Genomic DNA, 24,271 nt, shown 5'->3' with positions numbered 1-24,271 from the left:
CCTGAGCCACACTCCCTTCTTGCTGTACCCCTAAACAAGCCCTGGCTGGGCAGGTGGCCCACTGTCTTAGGGGCAACTCTTTTCCCAATCTCTCTCTCTGCTAGCAACCCCACCCCTCCCCATGTAGACTGCTGTGACTGCTGCTCTCTGGGGAAGAAGCCCCCGCTCCCCCACCCCAACCCACACATTTTAGAGCCCTGATTGAGAGGATGGTGGGCACCAGCAGAGAGGCAGCCGCAGCCCACCCTCCCACCAGTCCAGCCGGCTCTCATGGCGTTTTCTGTTGGCATCCTTCCCAAATGTGGCTTGGAGACCTGACCCCACACAGTTCTGTGCTCTCCCACGTTCTGGACACGGTCTTTCCCTATGCAGCATCAGGTAGTGTTAGCTCCTCTCAAGCCTGCCATGCCCGGACTCCATTCTGTATTTATAGCTTTTATATTTTCAATCTCAGGTCAAGAACTTTATATTTTATCTCTGTGAACTTTAACCATCATCATCATGAATTTGACCCAATGAGCTAACCCGTCCAGACCTGGTCATCCAGTGTGTTCACTCTCCCTCCAACTTTGGGTTCTCTGTTGTATGGACATAGGTACTTCTGGGCCTCAAATCATTGAAAAGAATATTCAACTATACAGGGCTAAGCACAAATCCCAGGGAAATCTGGGATCCAATCGTTCCGCCGCTTCTCAAGCTACCCAACAGTACTGTCACCTAGACCGTGTCCTTCATCTTCTCTGGGAAAATAACAGCATGGAAGGGTAGTCTGTCTCTTCATTGTCCTCTGAGCTATCAGACCCTTTCTGTGTGATCTTGGCAATACAATAGACACTTTGTAACAGCATGAATCATCTCTGATAATGCACCCTTTTGAGAAGGAAGGAACCAGCCCCAAATCACCTTTCTGTTAGCAGAGAGATGTGGGCCTTGAGTGTGAAATGTGATAAGTGAGAGGTATCTACTGGCAGGCAAGATTGTTCTGTCCAAAAGACTGGGTTTTAAAACTGTTTTTTCCCTTCTAACTCCTCTCTCCCTACTTGGGGGGGCGGGGTCGGAGATGGGGAAGGGGAGGACAAAATCCTTGCACCAGATGTAAATATTCAAGCAAAACTAATTCTCATATTGGCCATGTCCACCAGATATATGGTTTGTTTTACATTTTTGTCTCTCCTGGCAGTTTTGACTTGAATGAGTCCTATTTCATCATGAATTCTTTGGAAACATGATTGATTATTGGGTTGATTGGAATTCTTATTAAGTCTTTCAAATTTTAGTTTTCCAGTGTTATTCTTTGTTCTCTTGCTTTTTTTTTTTTTTTTTTTGCTCCCTTCCCTCTATACCAGTTCATACAAGTCTTCCAGATTTCTCTGAATCCATCCCCTGTATTTCTTATTACAGCATGATCATTTTCTTTTTTTTTTTTTTTAATAACTTTTTATTGATAGAACCCATGCCAGGGTAATTTTTTACAGCATTATCCCTTGCATTCACTTCTGTTCCGATTTTTCCCCTCCTTCCCTCCACCCCCTCCCCCAGATGGCAAGAGTCCTTTACATGTTGAATGTTTTGCAGTATATCCTAGATACAATATATGTGTGCAGAACCGAACAGTTTTCTTGTTGCACAGGGAGAATTGAATTCAGAAGGTAGAAATAACCCGGGAAGAAAAACAAAAATGCAAGCAGTTTATATTCATTTCCCAGTGTTCTTTCTCTGGGTATAGCTGCTTCTGTCCATCTTTGATCAATTAAGGCTCTCTTTATCGAAGAGATCCACTTCCATCAGAATACATCCTCAAACAGTATCGTTGTTGAGGTATATAATGATCTCCTGGTTCTGCTCATTCACTCAGCATCAGTTCACAGCATGATCATTTTCTGTCACACTCATATACAATGTTCTGTCATCCACACAGTTTACAGGTTTTTTTGCCACTACAAAAAAGAGCTGCCATAAATATTACATAGCACTTTGTTCTGCCTGATCTCTCTAGTGATGTTGCCAGGTTCAATATAATATGCCCCCAAGTTAGTAACATCTGGACTGTGGTGTGCGTTGCTTTTCAGAATACCTGGGACCAGAGTCAATGCACATCTCCACCAACCAGTGCAGTCTTTCCAACCTTTGTCATTTTCCCTTTTTGTTAACTTTTCCAATAAGATGGATGAGAGGTAGAACCTTAAGAGTTAATTTAATTTGTAATTTATCTAGTTATTAGTGAATTGAAGCATTTTTTCATATGAATATGAGTAACTTGGATTTCATCTCTTGAGAACTACTTACTCATATCTTTCAACCACTTCTCAATTGAAAGTGACTTTTTTTTATAAATTTGAATAAATTCCCTATAGAAATATAAAATATGTAAATATTTGAAAGATGGATAGATAGATCCTGGAGCTGAGACTTTTATCAGAGAAATTTTCTGCAAGAACTTTCCCTTCTAGTCTTAGCTGAATTGGATCTGTTTGGGAAAAAAACTTAAATTTTATGTAATCGAAATTGTCCATTTTTTCTTTTATGATACTCTTTATTTCTTGTTTAGTTATGATGAACTCTTCCCCTAACCATAGATCTGAAAGGTGATTTCTTGGTTCCATTGGTTTATGATGTGATGTTTTATATCATGAATATATGGATATATGAAGCCTATGTTGATGTATGTGGTGTGAGATGTTGGTCTAAACTGGATTTCTTCCAGAGTACTATGAGTCTTTACCTCATTAACTAGGATCTTTGAATTTATCAACTACCAGGCTACCATGTCTGCTTCTTGTGTGTTGTGTACTTAATCCGATTCATTCATTGACTTCTTTGTTTAACTAGTAGCAAATCATCTTGACTCCTCTTCTGTAGTATAGTTTAAAATCTGATACTACTAAACTTCCTTCCACTTTCTTTATCATTTATTTCTTTTGAGATTCTTGATCTTTTTGTTCTTCTAGATCAATTTGGTTAATTTTTTTCCTAGCTCCATAAAGTAGCCCTTTGGTAGTTTGATCAGTATGGCACCAAATAAGTAAATTTTTTTATTAGTAAATTTATTATAATTAAAATTTTTAAAAATTTTATTATATATATATCTCCCCGTTATTTCAGTCAGTCCTTATTTCTGTAATAGTATTTTGTAGTTCTGTTCTTAGTGGTTCTGTATGTATCTTGGTAAAGTCCAAAGCATAAGTTGTTATTCAGTCATTTTTCACTCTTGTCCAACTCTTCATCATTCCATTTAGGGTTTTCTTGGTAAAGTTCCTGGAGTGTTTTGCCATTTCTTCTCCTGCTCATTTTGCAGATGTGGCAACCAAGGACAACTGGGTTAAGTAACTTGCCCAGGGTTACATGGCTAGTAAGGGGCTGCACTCCTATTTGAACTCAGACTCATCATCTTGATTCTGGGCCCAGCACTGCTGTGGCGCCACCTAACCTGCTCAAAGTATAACTACACCATTGGATTTTCTACAGAAAGTAATGTTTTGTCTTTGCCTTTGTTTATTCTCTTTCTTTTTTCTGTCTTCTCTTTATTGCTCTGTCTGACATTTCTAGTACAGTATCAAATAGTAGTGGTAACAGTGCTTTTTACCCATCATCTCTTAGGAAAAGATTCTTGTTTCTCCTCAACATATAAATAATGCTGGTTCGTGGGGTTTTTTAATATACTTTTTACCATATCACAGAAAAGTTCATGTATTCCTTCGTTTTCCAGTGTTTTAACAAATTACTTTTTGTCAGAAGCTTTTTCTTCATGTCTTACAATTTGTGTGGTTCTTATTTTTATTAACATGGTCAATTATCTTTATAATTATCTTAATGGTAATAAACCAGCTCTAAATTCCTGGTATAAATGCAACCTAATCATAGTGTGTAATCTTTGTGATATATTGAGGTAGCCTTTTTTTTTTCTCAATAATATTTTATTTTTCCAATTACAATATAAAGATGGTTTTCAACATTCATTTTGGTAAGATTTTGAGTTCCAGATTTTTTTCTTCCTCCTTTATTTCTTCCCACCCCAAGACAGCAAACAATCTGATATAGGTTATACACATACAAGTTGATATAGCCTTTTGCTGTTATTTTATTTAAAATTTTTTCATCAGTGTTCTTTAAATATTTGGTCTATGATTTGTTTTTTTCTCCCTCCATTTTTATTTTCTCTTGCTTCGGCATCAAGATCATGTTTGTTTCACAGAAGTAATTTGGTAGAATTTTTTTTCCTATTTTTGCAAATTATATTACATTGGAATTAATTGTTCTTTCAGTGTTTATGGAATTTTCTTTTAAATCCATCTGGATCTGACATTTTTCCCCCTTGGGAGGTTACTTTATTGTTCAGCTTTCTGTTCTGAAACTGGATTGGTGGAAAATTCCATTTCTTATTCTGTTTAATATGAGTATTTTATATTTTTGTAAGTGTTCTTTTCATTTAAGTTGTTTTGCTGGCATGTAGTTAAGTAAAATAGTTTATCATTAAGATCCTTTATCCTTTATTTAAGATAAATTCTCCTTTTTCATTTTTGATACTAATTAATTTGGTTTTATCTTTCCAAAAATCAAATTAATGAATGGTTTATCCCTTTGACTTTGCCCCCCTAAAAAACAACAACAACAACAACACAGCTACTTTTATTTATTAATTCCTTGTGGGGGGAGGGAATTGTTCTCAGTTTTGTTAATTTCCTTTAATTAATTCCTATTTTAATGTTTGTTTTTATTTCTTAGCCACATGCCCAACTTATTAATCTATTCTTTCTCTCATTTCAACAAAAATATTTTAGTTATAAATTTTCTCTTGAGAACTGCTCTAGTTACATTTCACAAATTTTAGTTTGTGCTGTCATTATCTTTGAAGAAACTGTAGATTGTTTCTCTAACTTGTTTGATCAATTTTCTAGAATTGTCGTTTAGTTTGCAATTACTTTTTGTCTTATTGTGGCATTTTATTCAATATGATTTTTATTGTTTTATGACCAATTAAGTATGGATTTAATATTACAGCTTTTCTGCATTTATTTGTGAAGTTTGTATGGTCTGGTAATTCTTGTAAAGGTGCTGTGCGTGACTTAGAAACATATGTATTACTTTCTATTAACTATTCAGTAATTCCTAGCGTTCTATCATTTCTAATTTTTCTAGCATTCTATTAATTTTCTAACATTCATACTCTAAAATTCTATTCTTAGCTCTCCCATTATTTTAGTTTACCTTTCTATTCTCCTGTGACATTTTTAGTTTTTCCATTAAGTATTTAAATAATTATGCCATTCAATTGAAATGAATTTGTCTATTTACTTTTAAAATAATACTGTTGGTTGAGAATAAACCCAGAATTAAAAAAAAAGTTTTGGAAAGTTAAGTAGAGGAGAAAACTAAAAAAGGTGGCTCATTCTCCTGAATCTCAAGGAATTACACATACAGAATCCAAAGAAAAGAACAAGGAAGGAACAGGTGATTGATGAGAACAGCAGCAGATTTCAGACAAGGCACATAGATTAATTAAGCTGTATGTCTTAGGAAATATCTGTATTAATCTTCAGATTCTCCAAGATGTGTCTTAGGTGATCCCGATTATGGTTTTTCTTTTTTGGATGTCCTGAGTTAAGGATTACAAATCTGGTCTCTAAGCTACAGAACTACTATCTCAAGCAAGACAGATCTAGTTTTAAACAATTTAGTAGTTTTTTCCTGTAGAACTTTCAGTTTCCATATTTATTCATTGTAATTTCCATGTAATCCCATGATTAACAAATCATGTTCATTTTTACTGTTGTCTTATCTAAGATTATTATTACCCCCTTCTGCTTTTTTTTGTTTTTTAATTCAGCTGAGGCATAATTATGCCACCTGTTCTTTTTCACTCTTTAAATGAGTCTATAACTTTTTAAAGTAAATAACAATTTTAAGATTGTACTTTTCAATTTCTAACAACTTCAGTTTTTAGGTAAATTCATCCATTCTTAATTAAGTTAATTAATTTTGTTTTATCCTTTTTCCTATCTGTTCCCTCTTTTGTTCTTAATCAGAAGTTCTAATCTTTTTCTTTTCAAACCCCTTTTCACAGTCCTCCACTAAGAATAATGTTTTGCTTATAATCTCTCCCTGAATTTATCCTTCCTTTTATTTCTTCCATTACCCCTCCCTGTTACCTTTTGTTTCCCTAATAGATTTTTTTTTTTTTTTTTTGGTTTTTTGGTTTTTTGCTGAGGCAATTGGGGTTGTGACTTGCCCAAGCTCACACAACTAGGACTTATTGTCTTGAGAGCAGATTTGAACTCAGATCCTCCTGACTTCAGGGCTGGTATTCTATCCACTATGCCACTTAGCTGTCCTTTCCTACAGATATGAATGTATTTTTATACCGTTCTCTTTTATGTATTCTAACCTTTTTTGACCAATTGAGATGAAAGTGAAATTGGATTGGGGGATTTTTGCAAGGCAATTGGGGTTAAGTAACTTCAGGGTCAAATAGTAAGTGTAAAGTATCTGAGGTCAGATTTGAACTCAGGTCCTCCTGACTTCAGAGCTGGTGCTCTATTCACTGTGTCAGCTAGCTGCTTCAAAAGGGAGGTTTAAGTAATACCCACCACCACCATCCAACCCTCATCTTTTTCTTCCATTTCTTTAGGCTACTATTTGAATGCCCCTATTATATAAGATAGTAACTTCTGCTACCCTTCCTTCCCAAGTGTATTCTTTCCCTGCTTCCTTTTCCTTCTTTGAACTGTGCAGTTAGGATGACCTGAGTATATTTCCCTTGACTCCTGTGTTTTCATTTCAGAGTTGATACTCTGCTTTGGTTTTTTCATCAGGAATGCTTGGAATTCTTTTTTCTATTTCATTAAAGCTCTATTTTTCCCCTGTGGGATTAAAATTAAGTCTTGCTGGGCACGTTTTTCTTGGTTGCAAACCTTTAACCTTTTGTTTCTTGAACTATCGTATTCCAAGCTCCCTGCTCCTTTTGAGGGATAGCTTGCTAAAGTCTTATGTGATCCTGACTAAGGCTTCTCAGTATTTGAACTCTTTCTGTCTGTGGTATTTTTTTTTTCCTTTTTGACTTGAAAGTTCTGGATTTGGGATATGAGATTCCTGGCACTTTTCAGACTACGCATTGTTTAATTTAGGGTTTCTTTCAGAAGTTAACTTTCAATCTGGGCAGTTTATTTCAAGACTTCTTGAAATATGATGTCTAGGATCCTTTTTTGATCATGGTTTCAAAAGTAAGTCTGATCCGTTTTCTAGGTCAGGTTTGTTTGTTTGTTTTAGTGAAATAACCTTACATTTTCTAGTCTTTTGACTTCCACTTTAATACTTCTTGTTTTCTTATAAAGTCATTAGCTAGTTGGTTTATTCTTATTTTTAAGGAGCCTGTAATTTGACTGTAGTTCTGTATCTCTTTTGCTAAGCTTATTAATATTTATTTCTAGTTTTTCTTCCACAGCTCTCATTTCTTTTTTCTTCTTTTTTTTAAAAAACATTTTAAAACATTTTTATTTTCAAAACATATGCATGGATAATTTTTTTAAAACATTTACCCTTACAAAACTTTGTGTTCCAAATTTTCTCCTTCTTCCCTCCACTCTCTTCTCTAGATGTCAAATAATCCAATACATGTTAAACCATCTCATTTCTTTTCCAACTCTTTCCCTTTTCCTTCATTTCACTAATAATATTTTAAATGGCAAATTCTTCCATTTCTTGTAGGAATTTTAATTGGGCTTATGATCAAGTGGTATTTTGTGGGGAGAATGGAGGGCTTTGTAGGTATTTTTTAATTCTCCTCTGCCTAGTTTATACCTTGAGCATTCCTTGTCTCATAATAAGTCTTTTTTATTTTAACTCATTCTTTCAGCACGACTTCTCCAATTGGAATTTTATATTAGGGCTAGACACTATGCACCACTATTGGCTGTTGTGGCTTTACATTTTCTTGGCCTATCTTACCTAGTATTTTGCTACCACTTTGCTTTCCAATATTATGTCCTGTGTTTGTTCAGGAATCACAAGGTAGTTTTGATCAGGGAACTCCCAACCTACAGCAGATACTGTGTACTATTCAAGAATACAGTGTGACTGCTGTCCTTTCTAGCTTTCTTTTTTATAATTCAATTTTATTTTCAGTGCCAAGTTCTAAAACAAGAAAAAACAAAACTCATTACAAATATGTCTGGTTCTATAAAATAAATTCCTATATCAGTTTTGTCAAAAATAAAAGAAAAAGAAGAAAATATACTTATCCTCAATCTGATTCCATCACTTGTCTTTCTGGAGGTGGATAGCAGATTTCATCATATAAGTCCTTTGAAGTTGTTTATTGTATTGATCAGAGTTCCTAAGTCTTTCAGAGGTAATTATTTTTAAAATAGTGCAGTTATGGTGTAAATTGTTCTTTTAGTTATCTTCAATTCACTTTGCATCACTTCATATAAGTCTTCCCAACTTTTTCTCAAACCATCTTTTTCATCATTTCTTACAGTACAATAATATTCCATCATATTCAGATGCGATAACTTGTTCAGCCTTCCCCACTCATGTGCCTCCATCCCTTCATTTTCCAATTCTTTGCCACTATAAAAATAGCTCCTTACAAGTATTTTTTCTTTTTTTATGGATCTTAGTAGCACTACTCAGTATTAAGCTATGCACAGTTTAATGAGCTTTTTGGGCTTGATTCTAAATTGTTTTCCAGTATGGTTGGACCAGATCTCCATCAACAAAAACACTAATATACTTCTTTTCCTGAGGCTTCTCCAGTATTTGTCATTTTCTTTCTTTTTTTTTTTTTTTTTTTTGTCATGGCCAGTCTGATGGTGGTATCTCAGGTTATTTTCATTTTCATTTCTCTATTAATGATTTAAAGAAGAGATGTCAAACTCATAGTGTACCAGCAGAAAATTCCCAGAAACAGATTAAAATGTAATTAGAAAAGATTTAATGTTTTTATCCCCTCTTCCCCCCAATACAGCACAACATAAAGTTAATTTAAGGTTTTCCAAGTCACTGAACAGCCCAGTTAGGTGTTACAGTGGATAGATTGTCAGGATCAAAGTCAGGAAATCTCATCTATCTGAGTTCAAATTCTGACCTTAGATACTTCCTAGCTATGTGACCCTGGACAAGTCACTTAACTCTTGTCCTCAGTTTTCTCATTTGTAAAATGAGCTGGAAAAGGAAATGGCAGAATTTTTACCAGGAAGACCCCAAATAGGGTCATGAAGAGCTGGACACAACTAAAACGACTGAATAATACCACTACCGAGTTAATTAGATGATTACAGATTTGCAATATAGTTTGAGATATGGTACTGCCAGGCCCTTTCCTTCCTATTAAAAAAAAAATTATTCCCTTGATATTCTTGACCTTTTTTCTACATGAATTTTATCGTAATTTTTTTCTAGCTCTCTAAAGTAATCTTTTGGTAACTTGATTGGTATGGCATTAAAATTAATTTAGGTAGTAAGAGTCATTTTTATGATACTGGCTCAGCCTACCATCTCTCCCTGACTTTCCAGGCTACAGAGCTTGGTTTGGATCCAGGTAACACAGCTGCAGACTTGCCCTGGATGGAGTGCCAGTAGACAATGACCGTCTGCTCAGCCATCGGCTGTCTGGAAGCTTCTGCAGGCTCAGAGGAACAATACTGCCGGCTCTTCCCGGCGCTTTGCCTGGCTCAGGGATAGCACTGTCCGGAGGGAGAGGCAGACAGTGGAGTTCTGGAGAGTGTCTAGATGAGGGTGTCTGAGTCCTTAGCATAAGAGGAGCAGTTGAAAGAACTAGGATGTGTAACACCCTCCCCCCTCTCCCCCCCTCCCAGTCTACTCAAGGAGATCATGAGAGCCGTGTAACCCCTCCTCCCCCCCCTCCCCCCAGTCTACTCAAGGAGACCATGAGAGCCGTGTAACCCCTCCCCCCCCCCCCCCAGTCTACTCAAGGAGACCATGAGAGCCGTCTGCAAGTGTTGAAGGGCTCTCCAGTGGCAGATGATGAAATTTGTTCCATTTGCCCCAGAGGAAAGATCCAAGAACAAAGGTGGGAGGATATTAAAGGAAAACCAATTCAAGCTTAAAATCCAGGAGAAAACATGCTTAATTAACTAGAGTCTTTCTGAAATGGAATAGGCTTGAGGGTAAAATGAAATGATTCAGAGGGTTTCTTAGCTTCAGAATAATCTGAAAAATCACATGCTTGATAAAACTGACCATCTAGTCTCAGAAATAAGATAAAAATAAATTGGAACAGGCTCTTTCAAGAGGTGGCGGAGGCAGTGTGGCACACTGGCAGCCAGAACACCTGGCCCCACAATTCCCGCAGGTAGCTCTGCTTCCGCTGAGAGAAGGTGACCCTAACCATTGCCCACAGTAGAGGAGGAGGCTCGCTTATAGATGAGAAAACAGGCTGGGAAAGATGGAGGGATTTGCCTTAGCTGTAGCCCAGCAGTGTCAGCGGGCATGGAGTCTGAGCAGATCCCTCCACAGCAGTGATGGCTTCGAGAAGTGTTACTTGTCTCCACTTTTCTGGCTTGGCCAACCCCCTGTTCCCCCCATAGAGCTATTTGGTGGGGCTCAGAGAACAATGTCAGTTCTTTCCAAGGAGCCTCTTTACGGTGGCCTGGCCGCAGTATAGTGTGGAGTCTCCCAAACAGTCACAAATATGAGGAGAAAACTTGTGACTCAGGCCATGGAGCATCACGCAGGAAGGTTGCGTGACTTGACAGAGATGATCCGCTGACCCCAGAGAAGCAATGAGAGGGAGGACACTGGCCGGAGGCCGGGCCAGGATGGTGGCAGGGCTGCTTGGGGGTGGGTAGGAGGTGCTAGGTAAGTTCACTCTACCCAGCAAGATTGACCTAGGTCCAGTGGGACAGAATGGAGTAAGGTCCATGTGTTCCCCCTCTCCTTTTCCCTGTGTCCCTATAGAAGTGGACGAACTGGGTCGAGCTCCTTGAGACCACGGAGCAGCCGGACTACGACCTGGAGACCTTCGTGAACAAAGCTCAGCATGCTGCCACTGAGGGCATCAAGAACTTCAGCAGCCTCCAAGGTACCAATCAAACCCCCCATGCCCTTTTCCTCCCTGCCCCATCCTCACCCTCAGGGGCTTCCTTGGCCTGACCCCTGACCTCCAGCTCTATCCCCTCAGCCCCCTTGGCCAAGAATGGAGTGTCCCAGGTGGTCTTGGGGCAGCACCCAGTGAGGGGTAGGGGTGCTGCTTGCTTCCATGCACTTTGACCCCTGGCTCATGCTCCTTGGCATCCTCGGTGCCTCCTCCTGAAGCTTGGAGGCTGAACTGAGACCCCCTCTTTTGCAGATGTCCTGCGGGCCCTGCGCCTGGCCATGCAGCTGGAAGAGCAGGCCAGCCAGCAGATGAGCAGCCATAAACGACCTCAGTAACAGGCCAATAAAATATGTTTGATGGTTAAGCTCTTCCTTCAGGGGTGTCTGGATGCCCTCCTTGTTTGGGGAGCTGGGGCAGACTGCTGGGACGTCTGCCCACTGGCCCTGGGCCAGGGCAGCCTCTGGGGCCCGCTGGCCACCCTCTGCCCTGCTCGGGCAGGCCCCCTAGCTCCCAGCGTTCTTTATCTATGTCTGTTGTATAGGTTTTGTATTGTACAGTCTTAGTGAGCATTCAGCCTGTGGGATGGATGGAGGACTGGCCTGCAGTTGTCCCAGAGCTGGGAGGAGAGGAGGAAGGACCAGCCTTCCCTTCAGTTGTGCTTCCAGGGCTCCGGCCCACCTTCCCGAGCAGACAGTGCTGGGCCCTGCTGTTGGCCTGCCCAGTGTCGGCTTGGGGTGGAGGGAATGGGGGGATTTTAAAAAAAATGCTGAACCCCTTTTTCCTCATTCCCTCTGGTAACCCTCTTGGGTTTCGATGAGGTGAAGGGGACCTGAGACCCGTCTGTTGTCTGTTGTCTGTATTTAAACATTGCGTCCAATAAAGGAAGAGAATGGAATCACTGGCCTCTGTGTTCTGTGGATATGAGAGGGAGGAGGGGTCCCGCTGGAGCCTCCCTGAGGCCATGGGGAGTGGGTAGCAGCTGTTGGGGTGGTGGAAGAACAGAATTCTCAGTAGGGATCTGTAATGTTCTGTTTGGGTTTCCTTGGGATCTCTGGGAGCAGCCTTCATTTTAGTTCAGTAATCACCACACGAGTGCAGCCAGGTCCAAATCCTTTACTGTCTCCTTTCCTGAGGCTCGGCTAGTATTCTGGAGGCCTGTCTCTCTCCTTGGCTTGGAGAGCTCGAGCTCCCACCTGCCTTCTCTGCTTCTGAATCTCTCGGAATAAATCCTGGCTGAGGCTCCTAGCTTATATGCCCCACATTGAGTATAAACCAATCATTCTATCACTAGGAAACCATTATTTGTTGTAGGATTAAATCCATGCTAAACTAGATTTAACCATTGTCCCCTCAGTTCCACTTAGTGCCTTGTTTCAAGTTCTGGCCCACGACATCTCCTTGTAGGATTAAATCAATCATACTGAACCAGGCTAAATGAGATAGCCATTGTCTCTATCAATTCCACTGACTTAGCACCTTGTAAGAATCCTTTGTTTCAAGTTCAGAGTTCTGGCCCATAACTGGGATCCCCTTCCAGGGTGAGGCTTGTTGCCAGGAGGCCCCGGACAGGTCCCTCAATTTCCCCGAGCTGCTTGTGTACGCTCCCTGTTCTGCCTCCCCACAAGAAGCTGCAGCACCCCCATAAACCTATCAGCACAGGGGCTCAGCCACTTGTCAGAGGAGCGGCTATCCCAGGCTTGTGAAGACTTCCCCTTGGTCCAACAGCCACTCGGAGCTGGGTCAGACACTGAAGTCTGCACTCTGGGCCATCATCGTCTGCCCTGACTCGTCCAGCCACCAGGAAAAAATGAGGCTGATGGCTCGGCACTACTCCACACTCAATCCAATTCCCACAACTGCCATGCTGCACAGGAAAAAGCAGATCAAAAAGGGAAAAATGAGGGGGGAGGGGGAAGCAAGCACAAACAAAAAGGGTGAAAATGCTATGTTGTGGTCCACACTCAGTGCCCACAGGCCTCTTTCTGGGTGCAGACCACTCTCTTCATCACAAGATCCTCGGAACTGGCCTGAATCATCTTATTGTTGGAAAGAGCCACGTCCATCAGAATTGATCTTCGTATAATATTGATGTTGCTCTGCTCATTTCCTTTACCATCAGTTAATGTGAGTCTCTCCAGGCCTTTCTGAAGATCATTTCTTACAGAACAATAATGTTCCATAACATTCATATACCACAATTTACCCAGCCATTCTGCCACCGATGGGCATCCATTCAGTTTGCAGTTTCTTGCCACAACAAAAAGGGCTGCCACAAACATTTTGCACCTAAGGGGCCCCTTCCCTCCTGTAAGATCGGGATACAAGCCCAGTAGAAATACTGCTAGGTCATAGGGCATAAACAGTTTTATAGCCCTTTGGGCTCTCCAGAATGGTTGGATTCGTTCACAACTCCACCAACAATATGTCAGTGTCCCAGTTTTCCCACATCCCCTCCAACATTGCTCATTCTTTTCCTGTCATCTTGGCCAATCTGACAGGTGTGTAGTAGTACCTCAAGTTATCCTAATTTGCATTTCTCTCCTCAGTGGTGATTTAGCTGCTCACCATTTCTTATAGAATAGTAACCCATCACAATTACACACCACAATTTTATTTAACCCTTGCCCGATTGATGGACTTCCCCTCAATTCCCAAGTCTTTGGCTTGTAAGTCTTTTTTTTTAGTCTCTTTTTGGATTCATCCCTAGTGGTATTGTTAGGTCAAAGGGTATGCATATTGTATAATTCTTTGAGCATAGTTAATATCTTTTGTTCATTTATCATTGAAAAATGGCTATTTTTTTTAGCAATTTGATTCAGTTCTCTATACATTTGAGAAGAGGCCTTCGTCACAGAAATTTGCTTCAAAATTCTTTTCATTGTTACCATTGCTTACTATTCTCCCTCTCTTATTCTATTCTCTCCTTTCCTTTCACCCTGTCCTCCTCAAAAGTGGGTTCTGATCCGGCTCTCCCCCAATATTCTTCTATCAGCCCTCTTGTATTCCCTTCCCCTCCTACTTCCCCAAAGAGTAAGAAAGCTCTCTATAACCTATATTGAGTGTGCAAGTTATTTCTTGTAAAAGCTTTTTCTTGCCTCTTTTATGGCAGATAATTTAGGCCCTTCCACTTCTCCTTGATCAATCTCCATATTAACCTCCATTATTTATTTATTTTATTTATTTTTTTTTATTTTTATTTAATAATTACTTTATATTGACAGAATCCATGCCAGGGTAATTTTTTTTTTTTTTACAACATTATCCTTTGCACTCGTTTGTGTTCCAATTTTTTTCCCCTCCCCTAGATGGCAAGCAGTCCTTTATATGTTGGATATGTTGCAGTATATCCTAGATACAATATATGTTTGCAGAACCGAACAGTTCTCTTGTTGCACAGGGAGAATTGGATTCATTAGATATAAATAACCCGGGAAGAAAAACAAAAATGCAGATAGTTCACATTCGTTTCCCAGTGTTCTTTCTTTGGGTGTAGCTGCTTCTGTCCATCGTTTATCAATTGAAACTCAGTTAGGTCTCTTTGTCAAAGAAATCCACTTCCATCAAAATATGTCCTCATACAATATCGTTGTCGAAGTGTATAATGATCTCCTGGTTCTGCTCATTTCACTCAGCATCAGTTCATGTAGGTCTCGCCAGTCCTCTCTGTAATCATCCTGCTGGTCATTCCTTACAGAGCAATAATATTCCATAACATTCATATACCACAATTTACCCAGCCATTCTCCAATGGATGGGCATCCATTCATTTTCCAGTTTCTAGCCACTACAAACAGGGCTGCTACAAACATTTTGGCACATACAGGTCCCCTTCCCTTTTTTAGTATTTCTTTGGGATATAAGCCCAATAGAAACACTGCAGGATCAAAGGGTGTGCACAATTTGATAATTTTTTGGGCATAATTCCAGATTGCTCTCCAGAATGGTTGGATTCGTTCCAAACTCCACCAACAATGCATCAGCATCCCAGTTTTCCGGCATCCCCTCCAATATTCATCATTATTTTTTCCTGTCATCTTAGCCAATCTGACAGGTGTGTAGTTAACCTCCATTATTTAAATGTGCAAAAGACTAGATAATCCTTAAAATACCAGTAAATTTACTTTCTTGTGCCAAAGGTGGAGTGGAGCGGGCACAGCCTTCCCACACGGGCCTCGACTCCCAAAACAGCTCTACCTTCTTCCCCATGTGCCCCCATGGCTAATGTGGGGAGGAAAGAGAACCCGCATTTCCCCTTTCTCTATACCTCCCTCTCCTATTAAATGGAAACTGAGTCCGCGCTCAGCTCGAGCAGACAGCAATTCCCATCAGCCCTCTCCCTTTCCTGACAGGACCAGAGAATTCTTGGCCGGTCTCCCCTGCCCGCCCGGCCGGGAGCAGAAACCCTCCCCCTCCTTGGGCAGCCGGAGACTTTGGATCTTGACCCCTGCCCCACGCCCCCAGCTCCGTCCCCCATCCCCCTCACACACCGCCCAGGTTGAGCTTCCTCAGGCTTAGGCCAGTCGGTTCTGCTCCCTCGGGAAGCCCGAGACAGTAAAACCAAGCAGAGGCGGCCGAGGACGGGGCCGGCCGCCCCCAGGCCAGAGCGGGGGCTTCGTCCAAGACCAAGCTTTCTAGAATCGGCTTCCCAGCTTCCACCGCCAACAAGGGGGAACCCCGCCCTTGCATTCTCCAAACCCCATCCTAGGGCTGAGACGCCCCCAACTGGGTCGTGAGGGTCAGGACCCCTCCCCCGTTCCAGTGGGCCAGAAACAGCTGACGCGAGGTCCCCAAGGAACACCGATGGTTTCATACCTTCCCACTCACCCACCTCCAAGTCAGTCACCAAGCCCTACCCGGCATTTATTTATTTATTTTGGGAGCTGGCTTGCGCGGCCAGACTGCGAGGTAGAATTTGAACTCTGGTCCTCTGACTTCAGCGCCATCTAGCGGCCCTGCCCATGCTGCTGGGGCAGAAATCGGGAGAGAGGGAGGATTGTGCCCACACCACAGACGGGAACGGGGACTTGCCCGGGTCTCTGAGCTCAGTCTGGCAGTCTAGGAAGCAGTGGCATTTACTGAGTGCCAGGTATTGTGTGTATGTCCGTCCCATCTCCGATACTTATTAGCTTTGAGACCTCCGCCTTCTGCCTCACTTTCCTCATCTGCAAAATGGCTATAGTACTAGCACTTTCCTCCCCAGCCCTGATATGAGGACCAAATAATTGTAAGGCGCTTCGCCCAGAGCCCGGCACAAAGCAGGCGTTATATCACCACCTCCGTCATCTATAAAATGGCGACAGGGACGGAGGAGGGAAGACCAAAAGTCCGGTGCCTCCATGAGACCTGCGCGATCCCGTAGTTCGAATTGAGGCTCCGCCTTCGATCCACGTGACCACACGTCTCTCCCGGGTTTGTCTCGGCCGGGCGCGCTTTTTTGACGTAACGTCCCGGCGCTCAGGAAGTGACGCGAAGGGCACTCAGCCCTCCCCTTTACAAGCCAGCCCGTGAGCCTCTGCTCTTCCTCTTTGCAGCTCGCGCCGACCATGGGTGAGGAAGCTTGATCCGTCCGCCACCATCCATCGCCATCCATCGCCATCCTTAGGCCGGGACGCCGGGCTCGGGCCATGGGGCGCAGGAGGCGGGGGAGGAAGACAAAGGGCCAACCTGGGAGGGAAACCTGGGCCGGGGCGGGGGGCTCGGGGCCGGGGCCGGGGTCGGGCCTGACCTGACGGAAGCTCCCTCCCTGTTGGCTCGCAGGGATCTCCCGGGACAACTGGCACAAGCGCCGCAAGACCGGGGGCAAGCGCAAGCCCTACCACAAGAAGCGCAAGTATGAGCTGGGCCGTCCGCCCGCCAACACCAAGGTGAGCCCCGGAGCCGAGCGCTCAGAACCTCTCCGCCCGCGCCCAGAGTTCCGAGCCCCTCCGCGTCCCCTGCGCTCCGATCCCCTCCTCCTCCTAAGCGTGAGCACGCAGAACCTTCCCGAACACCCCCCCCCCCGGACTAAGCCAACTCCCCCCTCCTCCCGCGCCACGTGAGTGATGAGATCGCTGGAGCCTAAGGGGCCCGAGCCGGGCCGTGTTGGTCCCGGGGGCCGCCGATGCTGGGCTGGTTTGTCATAGTTACACTGACACGTGGTCGCGGCGTCCCAACCCCAGGCTCCCCGCCCCCGAACCCTCCTAACCTGTGTTCTTTCCCCCTTGCAGATCGGCCCCCGCCGCATCCACACAGTGAGAGTCCGTGGGGGCAACAAAAAGTACCGGGCGCTGAGGTTGGACGTGGGCAACTTCTCCTGGGGCTCCGAGTGTGAGTAGGGGGCTGCTCCTGGGGGCGGGGGGGGGGGGGAGAAGCGCCCTGATGACATCTTGGTTACTGCTGCAAACACCGAGCCGCAATGGTGGGGATGCAAACCTTGGAGAACTGAGCGCTGCGGGTGTATCTTCCTGGGTAGCCCGGGTCAGACTAGTCTCAGGGACCGGACCCCTCTCCCTGTACCTGGGCCGCTGCTGAGGAGCCCGGAGGGGACCGATGGATGCCTGTAAAGGCTGGGGCTGGGGAGGCTGCCTCCTGTAGGGGAGACTTGGAGCTTCAGACAAACTCCTGCGAGGGGAAGGGGGAGCCTGATGTGTCCAAGTGTGATGGTTTTTTCTCATTTAGGCTGTACCCGAAAAACAAGGATTATTGATGTGGTCTACAATGCGTCTAACAACGAGCTGGTGCGGACCAAGACGCTGGTGAAGAACTGCATTGTGCTCATCGACAGTACTCCTTACCGCCAGTGGTACGAGTCCCACTATGCTCTGCCGCTGGGCCGGAAGAAGGGAGCAAAGCTGGTATGAGGCTCTGGGGGGCAGGGGCGAGGGGGAGGGGGGCAGACCAGCCTTCCTGTGAGGAGAACCTTGTCCAGTTCTGCTGCTGAAGCATCAGAGATGACAGCCTTGTGTGCTGAGGAAGGTCTGCAGTGGGCTGGAAGTTTGCCCTGGCCCTTAGAGCTTCCAGCCTGGGATAAGAGGGAGGGAGAGTGTTTCCAGGTGGGACCGCAGCTTTTCATAGGTAGCTGGACTCCTCAGACCAGGAGAGGACCAAGATGTTATAGATGGAGTAAGGGAACCCTGGACTAAGCATGCACCTCACCCAGCCAGCCCAAGTGGCCATACTGGCAAGTGAAGCATGTTTGTGGAAGGTCCCTCACAGCTTGGGCCTTCTCTGGTTTTAGGATCCCCAGCAGTGGGAGGAACAGCCTCCAGGCTAATCAGTCCCTCTACTCCGTTTGCTCCAGACTCCTGAGGAGGAAGAAATTTTAAATAAAAAGCGGTCAAAGAAGATCCAGAAGAAATACGAGGAGCGGAAGAAGAATGCCAAAATCAGCTCTCTCCTGGAGGAACAGTTCCAGCAGGGCAAGCTCCTTGGTGAGCAGGGAAAGGGGGGGTGGGGGCACAGCAAGGACTCCAGGCCTCCGAATGATGAGAACCCTTGTCCAGTTCTGCTACTGAGCTTGAGTGACGACACTGTTTTATCTGAAGAGGTTCTTGAAGTCACCAGTGGGATTTGGGAACGCAGGTGTCCTGACTTAGCCTGACCACTGGATCTCTTGTTTGTCTCCACAGCCTGTATAGCATCGAGGCCGGGCCAGTGTGGCCGAGCAGATGGCTACGTGCTGGAGGGCAAAGAGCTGGAGTTCTACTTAAGAAAGATCAAAGCCCGAAAGGGCAAATAAACTCTAACTTGGACAATGGCTAAATAAAACCCCCAGATTGGTTAGCTTTTGTCTGTACTTATTGCTGGGGAATGGGGGAGGGGGGAGCCGGAGGCTCGATTCTAGAACCATTATCGCCGATATTCAGCCACTGTCCTGCTGCATTCTTTGGACTCTGCATTGTTAAGTGACCCACTGGCTCTCCCTGTGGTCTGCTGGGCCTCATCACAATGCAAGAGGAATTCCCCTCCTTTCAGAAGGGCCAGCCTGCCTCGTAGACTGCCCCTCATGGTCTAGGGGTACATCTGGACAGTGGACGGAGGAAACTGCTCAGGGAGGGGTGCTTCAGGAGAGCTGATAGCTGGTTCTCTGGTGAGGAACACCCAGACATCTCTCCTAGGGGTAAAATGGACCATTAATAGTTAAACAGAGCTTTATTATCCATTCAGAGCTGTTCTGAGGGTGAAATAAGATACTTTGAGCCTGTTGCTGGACACAGGGTTTGGATAAGTGCTTATCTGCCACTTGGTCTCTATTCCTGTTTTTTCCCTTGGATACCCAGCCTTGATGGCAGCCCCCAAACTGGCCTATTGCGTGTCAGATTTGAGAGGTCTACAAGGACAGTTGGGGTTTAGAAGGATCTGGGGAGGTATCAGGTGGCTGTAGAGTGGTCTGGATGAGGCAAATTGAACTCGAATGTTTTACCCATCCCTCACCTCTCCTTCTAATTGTTGGGGTTCATCCAGTTCTCTCAGCAACCTAGATGTCATTCTCAAAATGAGAACATGATGATTCTCCTTCCACTTGAATTTGTGAAGGCTTCTGGATTCCACCTTTATAACATCTCAAATTCATCCCTGCTGGCATCTTGGTACAGGCCCTTATCCTATCCTCCCTTGTTCTGTCCTTAGCCTTTTCCTAATACCATTCTCCTTTGCTCCTTATTCCTCACCAAGCTGAGTTCAAATGATGATCTTCCAATCTGACTCTTGAATTGCCCTTTATTATCCCCACTCTCCTTCAGTCTCCCTATCTACTAGCTGTTTTCCCTGGTACATGGTACCATGCTCCTGGCTTCCCCCATCTTCATGGGATCCCTCCATCTTGGCTAACTTCCTGAATTTTTTGTATCATTTATGATTTGATTTGAAGCCATCTACAATAGATGTGGCCACTTTTCTCCACTCTTAATCCTATGATAATCTAGCTTGTGACCTTTAACTACACTTGCCCTCTCCTAATTGCAAAGCTAAATTAGGCTTCAATCCCGATTCTTCTCTACAGCCTTTAATGCCATCCATCCCTACCTTTATCAACTCTAGGTTTTTGAACACCATTTTCCTGGTTCTTGTCTACCAACCGTCACAATCTGCTGGATTCGAATCCAGGTGGCCTTTTATACTATCTATGGGCTCAGCTGTTATGGTGATATCTTTTTTTTTTTTAAGTAACTTTTTATTGACGGAACCCTAATTTTTTTACAACATTATCCCTTGCCCTCCCATTTTTCCCCTCCCTCCACCCCCTCCCCCAGATGGCAAGCAGTCCTATACATGTTAAATAGGTTACAGTATATTCTAGATACAATATATGTGTGCAGTGCAGTGCAATAGTGATTCTCATCTGCCAACCCTGCAGATCCCTCCCAACTGCCTTGTGAATATCTCAATCTGGATGTTCTAAACACAACTAATCTTTTCTCTCCCAAGGGGAATTTGCCTGTAATGCTAAGCACATTTTTTAATGGCTCATTTAACCATTGAAGTAAATCCTATTATCCCCTTTTTACAATTGAGGAAACTAAGGCAAATAGTCTCATTTGCTCAGGGTCACATAGGTACTGTCTTGGGTTGTACTTGGAGTCATTTCTGTCTGTTCCTACTCCAGGCCCAACAGTATCTGCTATACTACCTCAGCGACAGCATAGGAGCCATTCTTAACTCACTCCTGTCGTGTCCAGTGTGTTGCCAGGGCCTGTAAATTCTACCTTTGTAACATCTCCCACCACTATCTTACAGACTGCCTCTTCTTCCCTGGACCAAGCAGTGGCTTCTGCCACAAATCTCTCCCAACTAGCCACCAAAGTGGTTTTCCTAAAACAAAGGACTATCGCGTGTCATACACCCATTCAAGAAACTCCAATGGCTATCATCTCGAGAATCAAAGATTCTGATATTTAAAGCCTTTCATTATCCAGTCCTCTTTCTTGACTTCCATCTACTAACATGACCTCTCTACTAAAATCCCATTAAAACAGGAATATTCAAACCCTCAACTCCAATGTCTTATTTCCTACTTATGCTATAGGGTTGGTCAGTTTGCCTCATTCCATTGTGGTCCTTTCCCGCTGCATTCTCACCCCCCTGACTTATAAGTAAATCAGGTTGGCCCAATCTCATTCTCACCTCAGGCTAATAGGAGAGGATTGCTTTCTCCACCCTGCTGCTGGGGCTCACCCACACAAACAGCTGCCTCCGCTATAGTAGGTGAGCCAATTGAAGGATCTGGAAGCTCATTCCACTCCTGCACTAATGACTGGAGATAGCACTTGTGCCGAGTTTTCCATCCCTCAAATGTAAGCTTATTGAGAATAGGGATTGTCTTTTGGCATATGTGGATTCCTAATGCTTTGTATCCCTTCCTGGTGTCACAGTAACACTTAAATGCTTGTTGACTAGTGTGAACTGACCCACCTTAGAGCAATCATTGAATGCTATGCCTCAGTTTCCTTGGTTGTAAATGAGGATAACGCCTTCTTTGCAGGCTGCAGAAAATCCAAAAAAATGAAAATAGGAAATACCTTAGTGGTACATGAATGATTGGGAACTTCTATTTAGATGCAAGAGCACATGAAAGTCTTTTTCTGATGGCCCCCTCTTCAAAACCAATTTTCCTTGTATTTACTATGGACTTCTCTTTGGCACAAGAGATTTTTGGGAGAAGAGGGATTTCCCTTTTTCTCATGTCCAGTGCCTAACATGTGCCAGTCGAATAATAAATGCTTACTGCACGACTGCCCCCGAGATGTGTATCCATCCTCAGATTCTCCCACTGGCACTTGAGGTCACCAGGCTCCAAACTGAGCTCACGTTCCCGTTTGCCAATTCTCCGCTGCTGTCCAGGTGCATTTTCAGGCTCATCTTTGGCCATTCCTTTACCAGCGTCTCCAGGCTCTTGCACCTCGGCAACCCCAAGCCCCCCAACTGCCACCAAGGTGGCCATGGGGTGCAGCACCAGGTCTGGGGTTTCATCCCTCTTCGGTGGTCTGGAGGTGGCACTGCCCAAGTCTTTGAGTACAGATTAAGGGGCTCGGGATCCGTGATGCCCAACGGTCCTTCCACCTCAGTATAACTTAGGATCCCTTTGTGAGCTTCGCGCCTCTAAAATGAGAGTTCGAGGTGATGTCCCTCGCAGCCTTGCTTCTGACTACCACAAGAGGCCCCCCTGGCTCTCCTGGGAGCGTACTGGTGCGTCAGAAGCGGCTGCCAGAGCTGCCCGCTGCCCTGCCCTTCTGGGCACTCTCCCTCTAGATTTCAAAGGGCTGCACACTGCCGGCGCAAGCTTCCCCCCCAATCCTCACACGCACAAAGGCATTAGTGGGAAGTGAAGAAACCTTTTTTGAGGTACTCGGACTATCGAGGCAAACTTGGACACAGCCGGTATCGTTCCCAGGGTGCTGTGATTGGTCTGGCGTTATGGACTAGGGGGAGGGGTGGGGGAGGGGGAGGGATAGAAAATCCTATCCAAAAATGACTACTCAGAGACCTCTTGAAGTAAAAAGCAGAAAAGGTGTTTATTTAATTAGTTCTCATGAGAATGAGCAATTCCACCATGTGGAGGGAGAGAGAGTTCACAGTTGAAGGGCTAAAGAACTAGGAGAAGATATACACTTTTTATAGGTTTTAGTTACAAAGGATTACATCATGGGTTGGGGGAACATTGAGAGATAGGTGCCCCTCCCCCCTAATTGGATGTTATTCGTGCCCAAAACGGCAGATTCCCTGCTTTTGGGAGGAGCCATACATCAGGCAACTAGTTGTCTAAACACTGATAGCTTGAACAGCAACAAATGTCATCATTTTAGGTTAAATACGTATATCTAAAATCCAAGTATATTTTGGCTACTACTCAACATACTTGTTCAGGTCACAGAGACCTAGAGAAACAAATACAGAAGAGGAATTTAAACATTCTTGGAAGTTCTTCACTTTATTCCACTCCACACAGCTCCCCCCTTCTAATATGTAAATGATTTTGATATTTTCTATGAAGAACTTACACACTGCTCCAAGTCAGTTAACAGACTTACACATTATCAAGTTCACTATCAGAATTATCTCCTTCCAGCAACCTCCGGCCTCTTTTCTGGAGAATCATCATTTTAATAGCATCCTCTGGATGCAATAATTTCAATAGCGATCGTTGGACTATTCTGGTTATTAATGTAATTATACAGGGCAAATATAATGGTAACAATATAACACCACTGATTGCAATTAGTTCATACCATAAAAATTTTTTCCACAGCTACCATCAAACCAGGACCACCAACTATTAGAAAAAGGGGATTTCTACTCCTGTACAGGCACATGAACTATTCTGCAAATGCCTTTTGTAATTTCTTTTACCACCTTCCCATTATCATCAATTTGCATGCAATAAGTGGAGAAATTTAATTTTCCACAGACCCCTCCTTCCTCTGCTAACAAATAACCTAAAATTAGTCGATGCTGTAAAACAGCTTCTCGTGTTTGAGTGGTTTGATCAGCTAGCAAATCAAGAGCCTGAGCAATCTAGTTAGTTGTTATCTCCAGAACTGCTTTTAATCTAATTAACCTATTTAATATATATATATTGGTGTTCTATACCCCCAGCTTCCATCCTGAGATCCACGTGGCGGGTTGTACTCTTTGATGATTCTTTCTGGGGGCCATATATTTCCCCATCCATTAGCATCACCTGTTTGAGTCAGAGAAGTATCTATGCTAGTTAGAGAACGATCTAAGCGTCATTCTTCTCTTTTTAGATTATCATATAGTCGTATTTCTAGTTGTTTGTCACTATCTTCTGGAAGGAAGAAAAACTTGGACCTTATTGTACCTATATAACAACTCCCAGTCCTATTCCTTGGGAGGTGAGAATATGCCATTTGACCACAAATCCAATAGTGTCCCCTCAAAGCTGGGATTTTCTCATGCCAGAAAATAAAAACTCCTGTTGAGGGCGGGAAATATCTAACATCTCATGGGCCTAATGCTCCCCCTTTCATGGTTTTTGAATTACACTTCCAAAGTTGCTTTTCAGGCATCCAAGTGCAATTACAATCATTTTCCCCAGTAAAATCTATAGTACTCCAAAAGTTACCAAACATTCTTCTAATAGTTCCATTACTATTTTCCCACTTCCATCCCATTACACTACTAGCAGTACCTGGCTTTGTACTATTTAACCTTGCACATCTCCATAAATCTTGGGGTGTTTGAGAAGTTGGTTTCTTTTTAAACTCCTTAAAGCATTTTTCA

General features: G+C 43.6%; 2 protein-coding genes and 4 non-coding genes across 8 annotated transcripts in view; all 6 read left to right on the top strand.

Annotated features, from left to right (window-relative positions):
• Nucleotides 1-11,948, top strand: part of KIF2C (kinesin family member 2C) — a 33,128-nt gene extending 21,180 nt beyond the window's left edge. For all 3 annotated transcript variants that reach the window (XM_051999866.1, XM_051999867.1, XM_051999868.1), the window contains exons 20-21: nt 10,915-11,038; nt 11,306-11,948. In XM_051999866.1, the coding sequence (XP_051855826.1) occupies nt 10,915-11,038; nt 11,306-11,388 (207 nt within the window). In that variant the 3' untranslated portion in view covers nt 11,389-11,948. The remainder of the gene's footprint in view (nt 1-10,914; nt 11,039-11,305) is intronic.
• Nucleotides 11,949-16,487: 4,539 nt separating this feature from the next.
• Nucleotides 16,488-18,814, top strand: RPS8 (ribosomal protein S8). Its single transcript, XM_051999896.1, has 6 exons — nt 16,488-16,600; nt 16,811-16,917; nt 17,260-17,359; nt 17,711-17,886; nt 18,333-18,462; nt 18,661-18,814. Exons 1-6 carry the CDS (start codon nt 16,597-16,599, stop codon nt 18,768-18,770), a joined length of 627 nt encoding a protein of 208 aa, XP_051855856.1. The 5' UTR covers nt 16,488-16,596; the 3' UTR covers nt 18,771-18,814.
• Nucleotides 17,402-17,485, top strand: LOC127563606 (small nucleolar RNA SNORD55/SNORD39). The gene has a single exon (XR_007954047.1). It is a non-coding gene; the product is annotated as a small nucleolar RNA SNORD55/SNORD39 (small nucleolar RNA).
• Nucleotides 17,936-18,006, top strand: LOC127563611 (small nucleolar RNA SNORD38). The gene has a single exon (XR_007954053.1). It is a non-coding gene; the product is annotated as a small nucleolar RNA SNORD38 (small nucleolar RNA).
• LOC127563612 (small nucleolar RNA SNORD38) lies at nt 18,507-18,579 on the top strand. Its single transcript, XR_007954054.1, has one exon. It is a non-coding gene; the product is annotated as a small nucleolar RNA SNORD38 (small nucleolar RNA).
• Nucleotides 18,815-18,924: 110 nt separating the features above from the next.
• Nucleotides 18,925-19,056, top strand: LOC127563659 (small nucleolar RNA SNORA35). Its single transcript, XR_007954097.1, has one exon. It is a non-coding gene; the product is annotated as a small nucleolar RNA SNORA35 (small nucleolar RNA).
• The last annotated feature ends 5,215 nt before the right edge of the window (nt 19,057-24,271 follow it).

This window comes from Antechinus flavipes, chromosome 4 (genome assembly GCF_016432865.1).
Source record: "Antechinus flavipes isolate AdamAnt ecotype Samford, QLD, Australia chromosome 4, AdamAnt_v2, whole genome shotgun sequence".
Classification (NCBI taxonomy): domain Eukaryota; kingdom Metazoa; phylum Chordata; class Mammalia; order Dasyuromorphia; family Dasyuridae; genus Antechinus; species Antechinus flavipes.
Note: the sequence above shows the minus strand (reverse complement) of the source record. Positions and strands in the feature narration are given on the sequence as shown.